Source organism: Notothenia rossii, assembly GCF_949606895.1.
Source record: "Notothenia rossii genome assembly, chromosome: 4".
Lineage (NCBI taxonomy): Eukaryota > Metazoa > Chordata > Actinopteri > Perciformes > Nototheniidae > Notothenia > Notothenia rossii.
Window position 1 is genome coordinate 18,934,964 of NC_136902.1, and position 19,612 is coordinate 18,954,575.

The 19,612-nt window shown below is 40.2% G+C and overlaps 1 protein-coding gene across 1 annotated transcript; it reads right to left on the bottom strand.

Moving 5' to 3' along the window:
* Positions 1-2,962: 2,962 nt before the first annotated feature.
* atp6ap1lb (ATPase H+ transporting accessory protein 1 like b) lies at positions 2,963-16,863 on the bottom strand. The gene is made up of 7 exons (XM_079676084.1): positions 16,636-16,863; positions 8,303-8,340; positions 7,663-7,745; positions 6,577-6,815; positions 6,221-6,271; positions 5,865-6,108; positions 2,963-5,527 (listed from the first exon to the last, which is right to left on the bottom strand). The coding sequence occupies exons 1-7, from the start codon at positions 16,767-16,769 to the stop codon at positions 5,291-5,293; spliced, it is 1,026 nt and encodes a 341-aa protein (XP_079532210.1). The 5' UTR covers positions 16,770-16,863; the 3' UTR covers positions 2,963-5,290.
* Positions 16,864-19,612: the final 2,749 nt, after the last annotated feature.

Here is a 19,612-nt window from a genome sequence, read left to right on the forward strand (position 1 = left end):
GCATACAAGCATTTACCACATGGCAGTACAATGTAGCAGCTATGATATATAAAGTGCAAGATAAGATAAAAGCGCTACATAAAGTGCAAGAGGAGATACCCCTGTGTTCAAGTGCATTTATTTAGCGGTGATTACACGTCTGTTTGTTGCTCAACAATTCTTTAAGTTGACCTTTAAAACTATTGAGAGTGGGACAATCCAGTATCTCAGTTGAGGGGCTATTCCACAATGAGCTGCCTTTAATGGAGAGGACATTTTGTCCAAAGGTGGTCCGTCTGTGGTGGAGTTCAGAGTCTCCTCTGGTTTCTGACCTAGTGCTGCGTCCAGTGTGTTTTCTGTAGATGAATTCCCCCAAGGGGAGGGGGGCCAGCCCATGTAAATATAATTTAAAAAAAAACACATACTTTTAAAAGACTTAAAATTGTCAAAACTCAAGAAATTGTAATTTTCAAGGATGGTACAGTGGTGGTATGACTGTGGCTTTCTGTAAAACACCTGGATAGCTCTCTTGAACAGCTGTTCTATGGGTTTCAGGTGTGTGGCACAAGCAAACGACCAGTTTGTAAAACAGTATTCAATGTGGGATAGAATCATACAGTGGAGGTATGACTTTGCAGCATTGACAGTTAAGAAAAGGTCTAATTTGTTTAAAATGTTGCAAGTTGAATTTAATGGTATTGGATACTTTCTTGATATGTTTCTTAAAAGTCAAGTTTGAGTCCAATATGACACTCCCTGTTCAAGATACTTAAACTGGGAGACTAGTTCTATTTCTGCTCCATTTAAAAATACATTGGATCCTTCGATTTTGATTGATCGTTTACTGAACATCGTCGTTTGCATCAACAAGCATACTTTTTTTGTTGTACTCATACTGTCAATACGTAGATTGTGTTATCTAGCTTTAGATAGAATATTTTTTCTTCCTCTTTGCATAATTTGCATCCGCAATCCTTTGCCAGTAGCTGTTTCCACAGTCCTTCCGGTTTTCCAATTGTTCAACTACTTGGGAGCTACTGTAAGCTATTTGTATTTGCATTTTAGCACAATACTTCCTGCAGTGATTCAGAAAGTATTATGTTTGGGCTTTTATTGCGAAAGGGAGAACACTACTCAGAACCAGACATAATTTCATAGAGAAAGCAAGTTTTATAGGGAGCCAATTGAAATGCTAATGTCGTCTTTATTCTACATCCATTACAAATTTGTGCAATCAACTACTTCATTATGATAAGTTGTCTATAGCCACTTTAAATGCAATCAAATGTATATTTCTAAGTGCTTACAACTTAAAAAATCTTTACATACAAATGACTGTTTATTGAATATATTTCTGTACCCAGTGTTGAACAGGACCCAAACCTTTGAGAGATGAAAAAGGACAAATCTGCTTTAATCAACTGCCAAGTAGTCAAGTCTGCATTTGTGTCTGTTCATTTGTAAAACATCGACAGTTTTTTGGCTGCTCTGGCTGAACTTTTTCAAAGCTGTGATTTGAGTCTGGAGATAGACTTGGGGGCGGGCCCACCTATCACTTTTTGTGCATACTAATGTGATTGAAACACAATTTTTTTATTAGGCGCCATAAGGCGCTACAGTGGGGGCTTTTTCACACCTGTGAATACACATCACCCCCTCCTATCGACGGATCTCACACCTACTCGGGATATCACACCTACTTGGGATATCACACCTCGACCAAATGGGAGGCGGGAGTTAGCTCATTTGCATAATTGGGGGAGATGTGACCTGTCACTTTTTTATGCATACTAATGAGACGAATGCGGCATGAATATAACTAGCGTCAGTGCACCCCGCAGCCTGATTGTGCCTGTGCTGTGTGTCATTCACTCTCAACATGGATAAAGTACATTAAGCATTCTTCAGGTGTAGGTAGATTCTCTATTCGGACATTATAGCCTATATATAAGACTGTTGGTCCGATGTTGTAGAAAAAAAAAAAAAAATCTCAAAATATTTATTTATTTTGTATTCTCAAAATTACGGGCCAAATATTATTGCTGGCGGGCCAACAATGGCCCGCGGGCCGCCTGTTGCTGACCCATGCTCTGGTCTGTATTACTTTACGCTTACCACGACAATTTTGAGAGACTTGTACTTTACTTTCCTACTTTGTAGTTTTACCGCAAATGGTGTAGGCCTACTCCACTACATTTATTTAGTAGCTTTAGTTACTTTGCAAATGTAGATTTCACTTAAATAAGACGTAAAGACACCTGGATTAACATTAAGCTACCCTGGAGTTCTGGTAGTTCTACTTTTACTGAAGTACAAGAGCTGAGTAGGCTATAGCTTCTTCCACCTCTGCTGCAAAATAACTTTTAAGATGGACCCAAACTGGGCTAACGTTAGTCAAAAATCACTTTCCTTATCCCACAGAGAGGCATGCTACACATTGCACAAAACTCAGGTGATGGGAAGAATACATGTAGTGTAACGGTTGGACAACTTTTGGATTACCTGTTGTTTGGTTCACGTCTTTTTTGCCGCCTCCGCACACTTCCGGGAACTCTTTCAGCTAAATGTTGTGAGTAGAAACCGTAGAACAGGAATCCATCTCCGGGAAAGGTACAAAACGATGTTGAAATAGGTCAACGTAGAAACACTGTTTTGATCCTGAATTTTGACTTGGAATTACTCCCATAGTTAGCCAAGCAGTGACTGAAAAGTTATCAGATTAATAAACTACTTATCATCATTTGTGTATGATAATCATGATCAGGTGGTATTTGCAAGTTGTATCCACTAGATGTCGCTGCAGAACACAGCTTATCTTCACAAAATGACAATGAGGCAATAAGAGCGTTCAAAATCCACTTGGCATTGTCTTATTTTTTATTCAATTGAACATAACTACTGTTTGTTATATTGAAAATAATCCTTACTTACTTAAAGCTGAAATCAGTTATTTGATGATTACCAGTGAAGTGGCGTATTGTTGTTTCTGTGTCCTGTAAGTAAGGCCTAAAATAACAGCATAGTCAAAACAAATCAGCAACTAGTTTTTTGTAAACTCTTATAACAAATGTAGGCTCATGTTGTATGACGTTGTTTGTAAGTAAATTGAGTAATACAAGTCCCTAATTATTTTTATTCTTGTAATTATATTGCTATGAATGCCTATAGAGAATACCTGAAAGTGTTTGACGGTAGTTAAACTGTACTGACATTTTTGTTCAAACAGAAAGGTAAGGAGAAAGTAGATGGTATACAGGGGGGGGGGACCAGAGCTGTCGTTAACCTTGACACTTAATTGGAGATATTTAAGTAAAGTAACAATTAACAACATGATCAACTTTGGATTTGATTGTAATTACCAACACAATGTAATTCTCGTAGCAAAATATGTGATTTGTACGCTTCTGTGCAGTACAACTACAAATATAAACATGGCACACCATTTCCTCTGAATATCATTTATTGTTCAATCTACACCAGTTGGTCCTTGGACAAACTGCCTCCGCTCATTTCATAGTTTGTAGGATACATTTATGACCAAAGAACACATTGCACACTGCTACAGATTGACAGAACTGCCGTATCGAATGTTAAGATATCTATTTACTGTCATGCTGATTGTTTTTATCAGTAGGAATGACTTACTGATGCTGTTACTGCTGCTAGTGTTGCTTCTGGCATAATAATGGCATCTATAAGTCCTGGTGAGTGGACGGCATTCCATAGTATCGTCCTTCTATGGTAGGAATTTGTACTGTAATTTACAGTTAGATGAAACTGGACCGTACATTGTCTGGCCGAGCTTAAAACAAATAGACAGACAGTGTAATATGTTAATACTTTGTAGAAAAATCATATGCATTGATACGCTCACCAATCCTCATAGCACAATGTCTTACTTGTACCTATTTGTATGAGTTGTGCAATATTTGAAGATAGTAAACAGCTATGATCGTATAGAGATCTTAATGTATCTACAGCTTTGTATATCCTTTGGGTTATGAGGATTAGCATAGTCATCCTGTAACTAATAGTATTTCATGATTACGTTGTATATAAAAAAAGACCTCCGCAGAGCGACTTCTGTACATGTATGTGTTTTTGTTTTGTACATAGCTGTAACGGTTAGCTTTCATTTTCACATTGTCTTACTATGTCCTCACCATATTTCATGGCAACTCCTTGGTAGCTTCACTTTGGCAGTCAAATCCAGTGGTGTGGATGGAGGACCTAAGGCCTCCCTTGTCCAAACGTTTGACTCTCAGAGAGTCAAGTCATCGCAAGACCCGCTTTCCTGCCATGCCCTCAGACAGAGCAGTTTAGACAGTGCAGCATAGTTCCTTGTATAGTCTTTGATAGTTTGTTGTTGGTGCTTATGCAACCAAACAATTTTGTGCTAGTTTGTAGAACCCCCATTTTTCTGGCTGGTCTGTAAAAGGCCTTTTCACAGTTAAATCCCAAGCAGCAGTCTTGTTCAGGGGTGGGGTGAGAGGCTCCAGAGGCTCTGAAGGGCCAGTAGTGCTGGTCCATTCACTCCAGCCAGATGCTAGTCCAGTGGTTCCCGATGTTTCTCTTCTCTTACACTCAAAAGCTGTTCAAGCTCCTTCTCTTTTGTGCCATATTTGATTATTTTAAGCTGCAAATCATGCAAGACTCTCTGTAATCCTTATTATTAGGAAACACTGTGCTAGCCCAGATAGACCAGCCTTTTATGGCATGCAGCTAATACGGCTATTCCAGCTATAAAACTGGCTTTTGAAGTATATATTTTCTTGCAGCGCTATTAGACAAAGTACACTGTAATGAAAGCTGAAAAGACGATGTGTTTGATGGAAGCTTGTAATATGACACTGGTGAGCCATGTAATACATACGTATAATCAGGAGCATCTGATTTTAGCTGTATTAGCCACAGTTGCTAGCCTTTTGTGGTGTTAATGGCTGACTGGGGTAAAGGCCTGTATGCTGTTGCCCTTCAGGGCCCCGGAAATGTTCTTGACCTTTGACATCAGGATCATGAACCGTCTCTCAGGGAGAGGCTTCATCCAAAGGCTCTATTCAAAATGTGGATGCCAAGATGCAGGTCAATGAGAAAAGAAGAAAAAGTATCCAACCACGGTCTGCATTTACTTACGTTAAAGTAGTTAAGACGTACAAGGTTTTTATATGAACAGGCAAGTTGTCATTTTGTTGAACAAGTATTCTGTGGAGGATACTTTTTCATTCTTGGATTCACTTGCTCCTCCATTGGCCTCGCTTCTCAGCTTTCTCTCTCCCTCTCTCCCTGTCGTTCTCCAGCTCTTCTTTTTCCTTCACAGGCTGTTTTTGTCTGGCAACTCGGCTTCTGGACTGCGGGGAAAGTAGACGGTGGCTTTGTGCTCCTCGTAGCGGTCGATGTGCTTGAGGTGTACCACCATGTGCAGGGCATAGGCTAAGACGAGAAGCAGGATCAAGGATGTCACCAAGCCCATCAGGATGGCTGGTGTTAGGAAAGTGGCACAGTCACTGGCTGATGCAAACTTGTCTGACTGCACATTGAAGGCCTGGATCTGGAAGAGCACAGTGATAAGGAGGGGGAAATGAGATTAGGGTAAAGTAAAGAGGACAACTGGCTCTTACTGGGCTTACCATTTACAGGAACACTGGGCAATAGGACAGGTTGAGACAGCCTAGCAGATGGCTAAACAGACAGTGTACAGACAGATTGACAGACTGCCAAACAGACGGCAAACAGGCTGACTGACAGCCAACACATAAGAAAATGGCTGGCAAACATACAGACACATGCATACGGGTAGCAAACAGGGGAAAATACTAACAGTGAATTATAGTAATAACTAGAAAAGTTAAACAAAGAAAGGCTGAGCCTCTTGTGCGACAGTGTACCTGGAAATCAGTGAAAGTGATGTGCCAGTTAGCGGATGTGTCAGTGTGGGAGCTTGGCACTAGCAGGGTGTCATATTTGTGCAGGCTGCTGACGTGCTGACAATGGTAGGATGACGTGGCCGGAGCGTAGACTTCGCTGGCGTTGAACGTGGCCTCCTGGGTCCAGTTGTAGTGGATGTGAACGCTGTCTAGTGTGAACCAGTTTTGACCGGCTGCCTCGTAAAATGTGTTTGACATCTGAAGCCTGCCGTGAGAGACAATGCAGTTGGTTACATGCAAAGTCCACACATTTGAGAAATATATTCCAAAAATTATACTGTTTTATAGTAAAAATAGGTATAGTAAGCATGTTTCACCTGATTACTAGACCTCGCAAGTCCTCCACATCGCCAAACCTTAAGGAGAGCCTGCGGTAAAAGAAAACCACACACTTTAAATGTGATTTAACATAGTTGCGCAGAGGAATTCTCAACTGGTCACTGTAAATATTAAACTCATTATTGTCTTCTCAAAACAGTAGTAACACATTTCCTTAGATCATTTATTTTGTGTTTCTGTGTCTAATATTAAGTAGAATCAAACCTATTCTGATGCCTTGGCTGTAGATACGTAAGCTTTCTAAATATTTGACTAGCACACATACTGTATGTCCCTCCTGTCTTTTAATGTATGCAACATTTCATAAAAAACTAGAACACAAGGGTTGACTTACGTAGCTTTCTCCTTTGTGCAGATGGAGCCTTTAGTATCCACGGGTGAGATGGTGTTGAACACCTTCTCAGTCAGGTCAATAAAGGTGTGATTCCTGTACCGGATTGCGAGGCGCTTTGCCTTGAACAGAATGCAGGACTTCCCATTGTAAGACACACTTAATGGGCCATAGGGCCCCATCAGAGACTGGAGCAGCTTCCTCTTACTAGTAGACATCCCCGGCTGATGCCAGTTAAAAGGCTGTGGAACATATGAAAAGAGGAATTAAGCACAGGAGAAATAAAGAAACTGCAGTAAACTGGCTATCAAAGCGTGGGCAGCAGCAAGTGTACATTCCTTGACTGTCCTCAAGAGGGCGATCATATTTTGAGACATAAGCTGTGACCCACTTCAGGGGCTGTTTGTGGCCTACAAAGGTGTGTGCCCTTTAGGTGTTTTGCTGATACTGTTCATGCTTTAATAGGAATCATCACAAATACCCAAAACTACTTTTTGTGTACTTTTATCCAGCTGTTGAATGATTTTGTGTCATTCTGACCATAAAATGTTCAGTGCTCCCAAAACTGAATCTCAAATGTGGATGGAGCAGTGTTGTCTATTTCCATTGGAACATTTGCATATAATAGTGTGTTAGCTGTTAGACGGAATGAATTTCTTTGCTCAAAGGCCACATTTCACTGGAGGGCATTTGGGCTATTTCAGCATAAGACATTAAGTTGCAGTCAGTGGCTATGAAGGGATTTTTGTATTTGGGGGATGTTAACTGAGATGACAGCTAACATATTGAAAATGGTAGTATCAGGAGTGTTGCTGCATGGAGTCATTTAATCAATATAATGTCTGGATGCAGTATACTTTCACTCTATTTTCAGTGTGAGTGCTCGCATGTGTGTGGGTAGCAAGGATACTTTACATTTACGTTAATGTGAGACCAACAATATTCCCACATTCAAGGTCAAGCAGTGTGGCTGAGTGAATATGATCTGTTTTGTTTGTGTGCATCCCAGTGTGTGTCAGTGTGTGTGTGTGCAGATAAAGATAAAAGGCTGATGGTGGAGATAGTGAGTGGAGAAGAGTGTGTGTGTACCTGCAGTATTCTCCTAAGTGGGTTTTCTTCTTCAGGCGTCAAAATAACATCTTCACTTTCTAAGCCGTACCCACCATCTTGACCTGAAAGCACAAACACACATTACTGCACCATGAAAGATTATATCAGTACACACATTAAGCTGATTGCAATGCTGCAATGCAGATTGCAACATAATCATAAAAGTTCAGCCGATTTCACACAAGCCACACACACAAACACAGACACACACGGCCCCAGAGTGATCCTGCGTACACTCCGGTGCTCAGGCTCCTATCTATTTCTAGTTGCTTTGCGTCATCAGAGTGACTCATCAGCAGTTTATTTCACAGTTACGGTAGTATTGTTCAGTGTTTACAAATACTGTTCATCTTGTTCCAGCAACATATGATTTGCAACCACATCATTGAAAGGAGTGTCTCTATAATTTGTCTGCCTTTTTTGTTAAAGAACCTAAATATAGCCACACATCTGAATTGCTACTGAGGTGTATGGATCACACAAAAGCCACACTTCAAAATCTGTTTTTGTTACAATGTAGCAAAGATGTCTCCAGTATCTATCCAACGCATCAGCGTCAAAATTAACATGGCAGGTTGGATTGAATCAGGCCTTGTGTCACACCAGATTTGTTACTTACTTGATGTGATTCTTGTTGCTTGATGGGGGTCCTCTTTGCTGTGGGAAAGACAGATCACAACATAAGCTCTTGGGATGACAAGATGCAGGGAAATGTTGAAGAGGTTTTTTTTAATATATATGATGCTCCATAGTACACAGAATGCTTGCTTAGCATTTTCTCTTGGACAGGAAAGTTCATTGTCTACTGATGCAACTGCAGCAAACAGCTTTGCAGGCTAGTCTATATAAAAAACACCTCCCAGAATATTTATGAATTCTATTATTAAAGTGAATGTTATAAATGTAATAAAGGATTATTCCCACTTGGACAAGTCATACATCATTAATGTACTTCTGGGCTGCTAAAATACTGTTTGTTTTGGTAATACAGCATACAATGATTTATGGGTTTAAGTTCTCAAATACCAGACACCAAAATAAGATGTTTTGTGTATGTTTTTTTACAAAACGTCAATAGCCTTTAGCCCCGTGTATAATCATAGTAAGTATATTGATATATTGAATATGTATGATAGTGACCAAATAAACAAACATTGAATGTGATTTTCAAATGTATCGAATTACTTATTTTGCAACATCTATGACGCTTAAGGATTGTTTTCCCATGGGAATGCACTCACAATACTTTGCAGACAGATATATCAGTCCACAAAGTCAGTCACATGTTTGCCCTCTCTGTCCTGCTCTGTCCAACTAACCCTGTGTAGCCTTGGACTTCTAGAAGGTAATCCTGATCCCTTTAACTGTCTAATCAAAGACGTAATACGTCAGCAATGGGCTTACTGAGCAGCGATGATGGCCAGTTTTGCTTGTTGTAATGTCCTACTGATGACTGTGCGGTCTTCCCTGGATTGTCCCGATCACAATGGCCGTTTTGCTAATCTCCACACAATAGTTATAATTGACTTGTACAAGGTAAACCCAAGAGTGCGTGTAACAGTCGCCAGGCACTTCAGTTTGTTTTTCTGCTTTGGTCATGCATATTTCAGATCATTTTATGAATTGTAGCACAGCAATGTCTGTAAACACCTTCATCTGGGAGTGATGTTATCTTTAGTTGAATAGTAACTCTGTGATCTTGTAGGGAACGCCTTTTTAGTAGACACACACAATAGCAGGATGACCTAAATATGTATTAAACACTTAAAAGCAAGGCAAAGCTGAGACTACAAGGACTGTTCAATCTTTGTTTTCTCTGAGCCAGACACTGCTAGAGCTTCTTCTTTTTTTTGAAAGCCCTTGAAAATGGCTATTTAACTGCTCATAATGTACCAAAAACCTCCACTTCCACCCTCCAGAGTGCAGTCTTTGGGTTTTTGAGGGGAGAGTTACATTGATTCACAGTCAGTCTGGCTTTACCTCTTGGTATTCGCAAGGAAACTACATCATCATCATCATCATCATCATCCTCATCATCATCATGATTGATTTTATTTTATGACTTTGTTTCATAATGGCAGCTTTGGAGGTAGGTATCTTATGATATACGTATATCTTTTTTTTTGTTTTTTTATTATGCTTTTCATGATGCTGTTCACGGCACTTGACATTTGGCTAATTTGCTCAAGGGCTGGATTGTTGGCTCATTCATCAATGGATAACACAATGTAAAATAAAAGATTAAGCACTACTTTAGTCCACTATGACTTTTTAAAATGATGGGTCTAGGATAGGGAAGTGCAAAAAAATATCAAAACAAGGTGAGCAGACGTGGGTTGCAGCAAACAGATGAAAAGTTATTATTGTGTCTGATAGCACTGAATGTTACAGATTTAGGGTGGATTGCCAGACATATCAATTCCAGCCGCCTGAAGCTCTTATCTACCTTCTGGTGAGGTCTCCACCTGGGCAATATTGTGTAGTTTAGTGCCAGATGGATTAGGATTAGTGGTAAGCACAGGCTAGGTCCACTAAAGCCCAAATGTGTAGAGACAAAGGCCCTGAACCAGATGAAGAGATTAAGCTATGATGTCAGACCCTAAGCAGTTATGGACAGTTCATGTGCTAATTAATACTGACACAGAAATTGTGACACTGAACACCCGTCCAGTAAATTTGAACTTTGATGATGACCAGTGGAATCGAGCTAATGAGGCAGTGATAGGTAATTTAGTTAACTTGTAATTGGAATCTCCTCACATCTCCTTCATTCGAGTTATTTTAGGCCTACATTCATTGAATGTATTTTGCCGGAATGATGGTTTTCTTGTACTGATAGATCATTCATTATGTTATCATCGATTGTAAGTTGTGAAAAAAAAGCTTGCCGGTTTTTTTCTTTTCTTTTAAGTACCTTATTTTCTCGAATGAATTAATAAAGCAGAGCGTGAATCAGAAAAACTACGGTTTAGCATTCTGCAGTAAGACAAGCTTATGGAATGCAGCATGTACTGTAGATGCAGGCTACTCTTTTATTGTACAACATTTAGTTAGCTTTGTTTCGAACAGCTTGTTGGTTTTTCTTAGCAGTTCAAATTCAATTAAATTAATCTTCAGTCAAGTTAACAGATAACGCACGGCTGCATCATGATGCCGTTAGAAAGAGAGATAAGTAGGTGATCAGCAGGGAGGAACCATGCTGTTATTTCCATGCAAGTAGTTTGACCTACATACTGCATCATGATTGGCTAAATTATAGACTCCTTGGGAAGTGTGTGTGTTTGTGTGTGTGTACATTCCTATGAACTTGCTTATATGTGATGTCTGCATATATTACTTAATTTGTAACAATATAACACTTTACTAATATAGTAAATCTAAATATTTACATTTGCCCGGGTGAATGCTGGGTAAGCATGTTTGTATATGATGAGCTGCCAAAAGCAGTGTGCTTTTGGCAGTTGTGACTGAAACCTCAGTAGCGTTGTAGGTACTCGGACGCTGCTCACTTATCACCTGCACTGATATTTTAAACCTTACAATCTTATGAAAACATAACGGTTAAAACTCCCCCCATACATCAACATTTTCTGATTTACATTTTTATGAATTCAGGTAAACACTCCGCAGCTACGGTTGGGAATTAACAACAGTTTGTGTCTTTGTAAACAAGCTGCATATGCACCTCAGCCCCCCCCCCCTCGCCTCAGCCCATCCTAAACACAAGTGAATAAGCACTCCTTCCTCTGCACCTATACCTCAGCTGGCTGAAAGGAGCCAGAGGAGTGTGTGTGAGCGCTAACTAAAGCCCAGCCGTTTGTTCCTGTGCCAGTTTCGCGAGGTCAGCAACCCAGGACTGCTGCGGCCCCATCATTGGCTCAGCCTGTCACACGGTGCCTGGGTGCTGAACAGGCCCTTTATATAATCAAAGCCATGCCAGAGCCACTCCTTGGCTCACCTCGCTCCCTCTGCACATAACCCTTAATACATGCGCAGGCAAGTCCACAAACAATAACATTCACTTAGATGTCGGAATGACCAATACTATATTAAGGGGATCCTCAGTCTATTATAAACACAGTTCTTTTTAGATAAGTAATTGTCTAGCTTGTAAATATTAAAAGTAATGAGAATCATAATGCTACAGATGGAATGTCAATGTATTTTCACTGGATGTCCTTATTCAAGCTGCTAAATGGAAAGCTGATAATCATCTTTCATCTGAGTCTCTCTGCTGTGTGCTGATGAGCACAGAGGTGTGGTGCCTCTCCCCAAACTTGTAAACAAACCCTCTTTGTCTCCGATACCCCAGAGTGTTGAGCCGCTGCACTCATTGTATACCAGGTTGAGTCCATCCAAACCTCTACATCCTACTGCACCGGTATATTCCTGGGGTTTAATAGCTTGTTGTTAGTTTAATTGATCAGTAAATAATGTCTGTCGTTCATTAAAACAACACTAGCAGAAAACAAAAGGTAATATTCAGCAATTGAATGTAGACCTTTAACCATAACATGTTAGTTTCTTAGGCTAGAACCATTGTCATTGTGTTTATCAATAGTTTATCAGACTACAGTGACGTGTTCTTGTACTCATATTTCCTTATATTATGTCTACATGAAATGTCAAACCCAGCTCTGATACTATTTCCCAATGTATCGGGTGAACTTTGTGAAATAATGTTGATCTCAGAGATAATGTTTTTTTTGGTTTACTTGTCAACTATATTCTAATTGAATTCATTAAAAAGTAAATAATGACTGAGGTGAACTATTGGGTCTTAGTCAGGACCCAATAATCAGGAAATCGTTTCTTAATCCTACATTGTACAAGTACAGGCCTATTAATAGATTTATTAGCACGGATTGAGCTTTGGTAGTCCTAAAATGCCACTCACAGCTTTGCTTTTAGTGTAGCTTTGATTGCAGCTCCAGATTTGACCCCGGGTCAAGAGGTGAATGTTTGTTGTTTTAGTCTTCCTAATCCGAGATCAAGCGCCTCAGTGCTGGTGTGAAAAGTTACACATCATGACTTCAATCAAACAAGAAATTGCAAACATATTTCTACTCATGATTATTTGTCTTTTGTCACAATATAACCTTTTAATATATTACATATTAGCAGGTGGTCTTATAACCCTTTAATCTTTCCCTAAAAAAGGGATCACTCATTAATCTCTCACTGGCAATCCTATATTTGTCTTCTAATCCGTGCCTATATTTGGGTCAGTTTTTCAGTGTTTAACAGTTTCAGGTTAAACGTATTAACCTGTTGACCATACAATGCAAAGGATAAACCTTTAAAACAGCGAGCAAATACTCGAAACGTTGACACTGTTTGACTACGTAATGCTGAGTAGATCAATAAAAAAAAAATGCACATATAAATGCAAGTGTGTGTGCCTTGCATATTTGACTTATTACCTATAATATTGACTGTATACTTCACTCAGTGTTTTTAATTCTTGAGTTTCATGATTATGTTGGAGCTTGTGAACAACTTAACATGGTATGATGCACATTTATTTGGCTGGTATAATTGTCCTGACCCCATTCAGTCTTTGTAAACGTCAGTGGCCATTCTTTTTTCTTATCTGGCAGTGTGAACAATATAATGTAATTTGAGTGTGTTGTAACCAACAGGCTCTAGCAATTGGGTCACATCTAATGGACTTGTGTAATTGTTTACTGAGCTTTCTAAACTCTGGTTTCATTGGAAATTGAAGGGGGATTCTATTGTTATTGAAATGTGTGACTTGTGTATATATACAACTTTAATACATCAATAATGTTTTTTGTTTCATATCCATCCATTTTATTATTCCCTCTAGAGCAGTTAAAGCCTACAACAGCATCAATATTTTTCTTCTTTTTTTTAAATAATGCAAACATTTATAATTAGCAGCTGCAAAAATCTAATTTTGTAGTAGTTTCCCTCTTACTCTGTCTTTTTGCCTGCACTGTTGATAGTCTCGGCCCAGATTATTAAAGAGGTAATCTCCAAAATTAGAATTCAGTCTTTGCACACTTTATAGAACCGTAGTTAGATTATCAGCGGAGATATCGTGTAGTTGGATTGTTTTAGGAGTATTAATACATTAGAGATTATTAAAGTTTTAAGACAAATGAACATTAGTCAAATTATGAATGACCTTTTTTAACTACAATTATTGTGGCTTTAAATAAGGGTACGTATAATCAAAAGACATCCTTTTTCGAAAAGGTACTGCTTACACATTTTTCTAGAAGGTATTTTAAAGATGGTGATTGATTTAAGGCAGGGGTGGGCAACCCGCGCCTCTCGAGCCACATGCGGCTCTTTAAGCCCTCTGCTCTGGCTCCCTTGAGCTTAAAAATAAGAAGGAAATCAAATAAAAGTATTTGTAGGACTATTTATATTTGTTGCACGGTTGAAAATGTTTCGTATCTTGTATTTTGAGGTGATACTGTGACAAATAAATAAAAAACAAAACGGTTTTAATTAGGTAAACTAAAATATGCGTCACATCCTGCTACTGTCCCGCGCCAGCGCCTTTCTTGCAGGTGAATAATCTGACCCCCGGCTCGATGAGCGAACTATGGATAAATCAAAGAAAAATAAAAGTACCAGAGGAACACAGGATTTAATTCTGCGAGGACAGAGTTTCATGTTTTCACAGCAAACGATGCTGGTTTACCGGTATGTTTGATATGTAGAGAGAAGTTGTCAAATGTGCTGCAGCCTTTACGTATCGAGGAGAAAAACGGAAGAGGAAGATAGCTGACGATCTTCAGTCATAATTCAATGGGGTATGTAATTTATTTAAGAAAACACTTTTTGTTATATTCAATGCAATACTCTTAACGTCCCGATAGCAATGAATATATTAAATGCTTTGACAATAAAAAAAATTTAAAACAATTTTTGTGGAAGCCGTAGTACTGTAAAAAGCACGACCAATCATTTTAGCCGGCCCGGCTAAAATAACTGGATGGCCTACGGGCCTACCCATAGATGGGCCTACCTGCCTCTCAGCCTTCCATCTGTGCACGAACTTGGTCATGTGAGCGTTCGTGTGTGTTGGAGGAGGGGCTCTGTAAAGAAATCTGAAGGAAGAGGCAGATTTTTTCCGGTCGTGTATTTTCAAATTCTAGCGCACTCGAGCTGGTTTCTCCATTCTTACCTACCCTACCTTTAACTCTTTTTAGGGTGCAGCTCTTTATATATACAGTCTATGGTGCAGCTATATGTTTTATTTATTTCAAAGTTGGCCCATTTTAATTATATATTTTTTCCTTCAAAATGTGCAGAGGACTCCCCTAGTGTTTAATTTATTTTAAAGTAGGCCTGTGTATTATTTTTAATGATCCTTATAGGAGTTCTTTGTTTCTTATTAGAGGTCTATGATATAACAATAAATACAAACTTTATAAGCTTTCAAGCTATGAAATAAGTTTTGCGGCTCCAGACAAAAATATTTTTGGGAAAAGGGAACAAAATGGCTTTTTTGGTCAAAAAGGTTGCAGACCCCTGATTTAAGGTATATCTAACACAGAGTGGCATCTCTAGGAAGTATTTTTAATAACTTTTCAAAGCTTTTGGCTATTAATCATAGTCCAGTTCTCATGTCCGTAACCAAAGAAAAAGTGAATATTTTCTCTTTACTTCCTGTATCCCCACTGTTGACAGTAGAAACTTCTAACTCACTGTACCTTTCCGTCTGCATTTCAAACCAATGGTATGCACCCTACAAGGTCTCTGAAATGAAAGGCATGAAAGGCTGCTCTTATATAACAACATCTTGGAGTGAGTCGGAGCTGAGAAAGGAGCTGTGGCCGGTTGTTCCAACTGTTACGTTCAAGACTAACGTACAAAGTTTGATTCTATGAACAGGCTTGAAATCTCAGGAGAAATGAATGTAGCCGCTCTCAGTCGGAAGAGACTGCGGTGAAAAGTTAAGATAGGGATCTGTCGGGGTTTCACAAACACCAGATTGAGCTGGAAAGACAGCAATCCCATGAGACGTTGTATATTGAATTCTAAATCCAAGTTATCTGTGCCCTACACTCACAAACATGTGTAAAGATCAGAGTGTTTGTGCAATGAATAAAAACATGGCGGTAATAATCTTTTGTTCTCTGAAGTCTATCCTGAAAGGTGCAACAAGGCAAGTCATGAACAAGAAGAAACGGCAGCATTTTATGGCTTGGAGGCAGTTGCGCTGTAGAGGATTGTGTGATCCATGATGCATGGCATAGTTTCAAGAGCTTTAGATGGTTTTGGCACAGATACATTGCCTCGATGTCTCTATAAGCAGTCAGGAACTGCTGCTAGCAAAGGCCTGGGGACTCAGTCCTTTGACACTGCTGTGATTGCCCCCAGGTTTGAGTTCTGAATCTTTTATTCAGATTTGACCTGCAGGACTGCATGTGCATTTTGCAGACATGGCCAGCTAGAATTCCCTTCTCAACTCTTCCTCTCTCTCCCTCTCTCTCTCTCGATGACTGCATCAGTAAACAGACCCCAACAGACCATCCCTGATGCATCCTCTCCTCCATGTCCCATCCTTGTTTACCTTCCCTCTGTACTGCTCCCCCTTTTCTCTCCTCTCTCCTTACCTCTCTCCTGCAGACCCACTGCCCCAGCCTTATTTAGCTCCCCTTCTGCCAGACCAACACTACTGTACAGAGACAACAGCCCCATCCGTGATCGATGAGCAGCGTCTGATGCAGTCCGCAACACTGAGACAAACAAAGCCTTGCAGCTCAGCTCTCTCTGGAACACCAGCACTGCCTGCATTCACCCACTACAGCAAAGGGGCTATTAGAGACGGGAAAAGGGAGGCAAAAGAGGTAAAGAAAGACCCCAAGAGAACACATCTGCATCCCCGCATGCATCTCTCCATACCCCTCCCCCCCCCCCCCCACCTCTACACCCCTCCTCTGTTCACAGCCATAGAGAAGATGGACTTACCTTCTGTCTAGGATTTCAGGCACTTCGTCGTAGGTGAGTCCCGGCTCCATCCCTTCGTCCGTGAAGGAGAGCCCAGGCCGGCTGAGAGCAGACAGCAAGGCGAGGGAGCAGAGGAGGAATGCGTGTGCAGCCATTGAGACAATAAAAGGAGACTGCCGCTGGTTGAGCTCCGCTTCATAATCTGCTCTCCTAGCAGTGCCTGAATCCCAGCTCCTGTGACTGGCAGCCACCCCGGCCAATCAGCAGTAAACAGAGCCGATCAGCTTGCGTCACAGTCCCCTCACTGCACCCTCCCTCCTCCTCTTCTCCTATGCTCTCCCTCCTACCCTACTCCCTTCTCTGTCATCCTCCCTCTGCCTCTCACACTCTGCTCACCCTCCCACATCCACTCCTGTGCTCTCTATCTTCCCTTTCTCTATTTCATGCATACATAGCCGCAGGCAAGTCCTATGTATAGACAGCATCTCATTCTTTTTCATAGCACATCTTATCATACCTATGCCCCCAACAACAAAACACACACATACACATGTAGACACACATACTTATACATTCATGTCGGCACACGAAGACACTCAGACACACATACACACCTCTGTGGAAAATCACCTGGGCATGTCAAGGTCAGATAGTGCAGGAGGATATGAGGATGTTGACATGGCTTTAGGTGGCCACACCAAAAAAACAGAGCCATGACTGCATGACCTAGATCTCCAGTGCGCTGCCACAAAAGCAGAATTAATTCACTTGATCTATGTGTTGTTGTGAGCACTGAGAGGGCCCGCGGCTGAGGAAATTGTCCACTGAGGCTGCAAATATGGATGACAGGAGCAGCTGAGCAGCCGTGTGAGGAGACGGGAATGAGGGTCCAACGCTGACGACCCTGACGGCTGATCCAGTTTCCTCCTCATTATTAAGCCCCCAATGCGTGTGATGCCTCAGGATCTTGATACATCCTCTCATATCTTTTATTTCCATATCCGATGATATGATGATTTTCAGAGCAGAAAATTAAGAGTGGTTATATAACTAAATGTTGTGACCTACTGTCATGGCAGAATTTTGCATTGATGCGTGACAATGATTCACACTAAAGTGTGAGTGACTGATAGAGAAACTTATTTTAAGCTCCTATACAACCACTTATAGGCATTTATGTGTCATAGTCACAACACACTGGATGACTATGACACATAAAAAGCCATTATCTGATTGTTCCCATATGTATTTAAAGTTAGATATTTAGCTAATATTAAGTTACTTTAATACCAAAGACACAACGGCCTATTTTGTGTTGCCCTTTATTTCAGCGTGACATCATTATTTTAATTAAAAACTGTGTGTGCAGACTAGACGTTGGGTAAAGTTTAGTAGATGTTAACAATGATGTCGCAGCAATAAGCTATTAGAATAATAACACCCTGTGGGGCAGGGGCATTTCAGTGGATATTGTATTGTCAAATTATACACTAACAACTTGGGGGAAAAGGAAGGAGAACCCTTAAACACAACTTATTTTAAGAAAATTATTTAGGAATTGACTACTAGAAAGAACAGTGTAATATATGTAATACTTCTCCTAGATCCTTCTGCTAGATTTGTGTCTCTTGTTTCTTCACTATTTGTGACAGTTAATGTGTAACGGATGTGCCGCACTTGTATGAGCATCCATGTGTAATGGTCTGTGGGAGTGTATCATTCTGTTTGAATGCGTTTGTGGGAGTGTAATGCTGAGCGTGTGAGAGGTTGAACGTGTCTCGTAGGCCATACAGTAACAGGAGGTGACTAAAGGCTGTCTCAGCCCTCTGCGTCTGCTTTCCACCTTCACTCCAGCAGGCCAGTGTGTCAGTCTACTGGAGTGAAAGTGCAAACTATGCTGTCCCTGCTGCCATTACAGAGTGACAGCATTGCAAAACGTCCCGCAGAAAAACGTCCAGGTGTGACGAATTTAGAGGATGATATTATGCCATGATGTCTTATAACATTAGATCCAACATTACATAGACTTCTATCCATTCCATAATGGGTGTTTTTTGTAGATAGTGTCTCAATATATTGTGGTTTTTAAACCTCTCTTTTATTACATGCCTTTTAAGAATATTTAGTCACTGCATTTGTTTCAGTTCGACATGGCATACCTCGTAGCAGATATACATTTTTGTATACACAGTTGGTCATTTTAAGTTGAGTTTACTCTTATTTATTTTTTATTTAAGACGGGACAATGCACTTTAATCAACATGAGCACTTCATGTTAATTGTGCCAGATTTAGTCATAGAGGCTAACTTTCATCTGCAAATAAAATGTTGGGTTGATAAATAATGATACAATAAGCTGCTTTGCTGTGATAGACTAACTTGAACTTTAACCGTCAGGCAGGGATTTTTCCCAGAGTTCAGATTTTCACTTAGGATTTTACACAAGTTACAAAAAGTTCCACCAACATGTAGCAGGCTGATGGACAACAAACGCTGTTTCACAAGTGCAGCTAATTCCAGCAGCAGCACCTTTCTCTAATGATATACACTGCTTTCCAACCTGGCATATACTATAGCCTCTACCAGCACCATTACACAGGGAAGGGCAAATTCCCACAATACATTTAATCAATATATTAATGTAACCTTACTCATATTCCCATATACAAAATAAAAATAAATACAGAATACAAATTTAAGATATGCCAAACCAAAGCCAGTTTAACAAACAAACCTTTTACCCCCTCGTTTCCTTGACTACTTGGTTCAGTCTAACGAGGTCATTGGCATCAGCTGGAGTCCTGTGGCTGCATTCTCAGGTGTGCACTCCATGAAAACAACCCTCCAGAAGTAGACCTTAAAGAGGGGCTGCGAAGTGCAGAAAAAGGCCAAGGAGGTGCAGAGATACAAAGTGCAAAATAAAGTCTCATTTGCTGAAGCAACAGAAAAGGTTTCTCTAAACATAGCTAGGAAATCCCAAGTAGCAGCAAGTATGTTC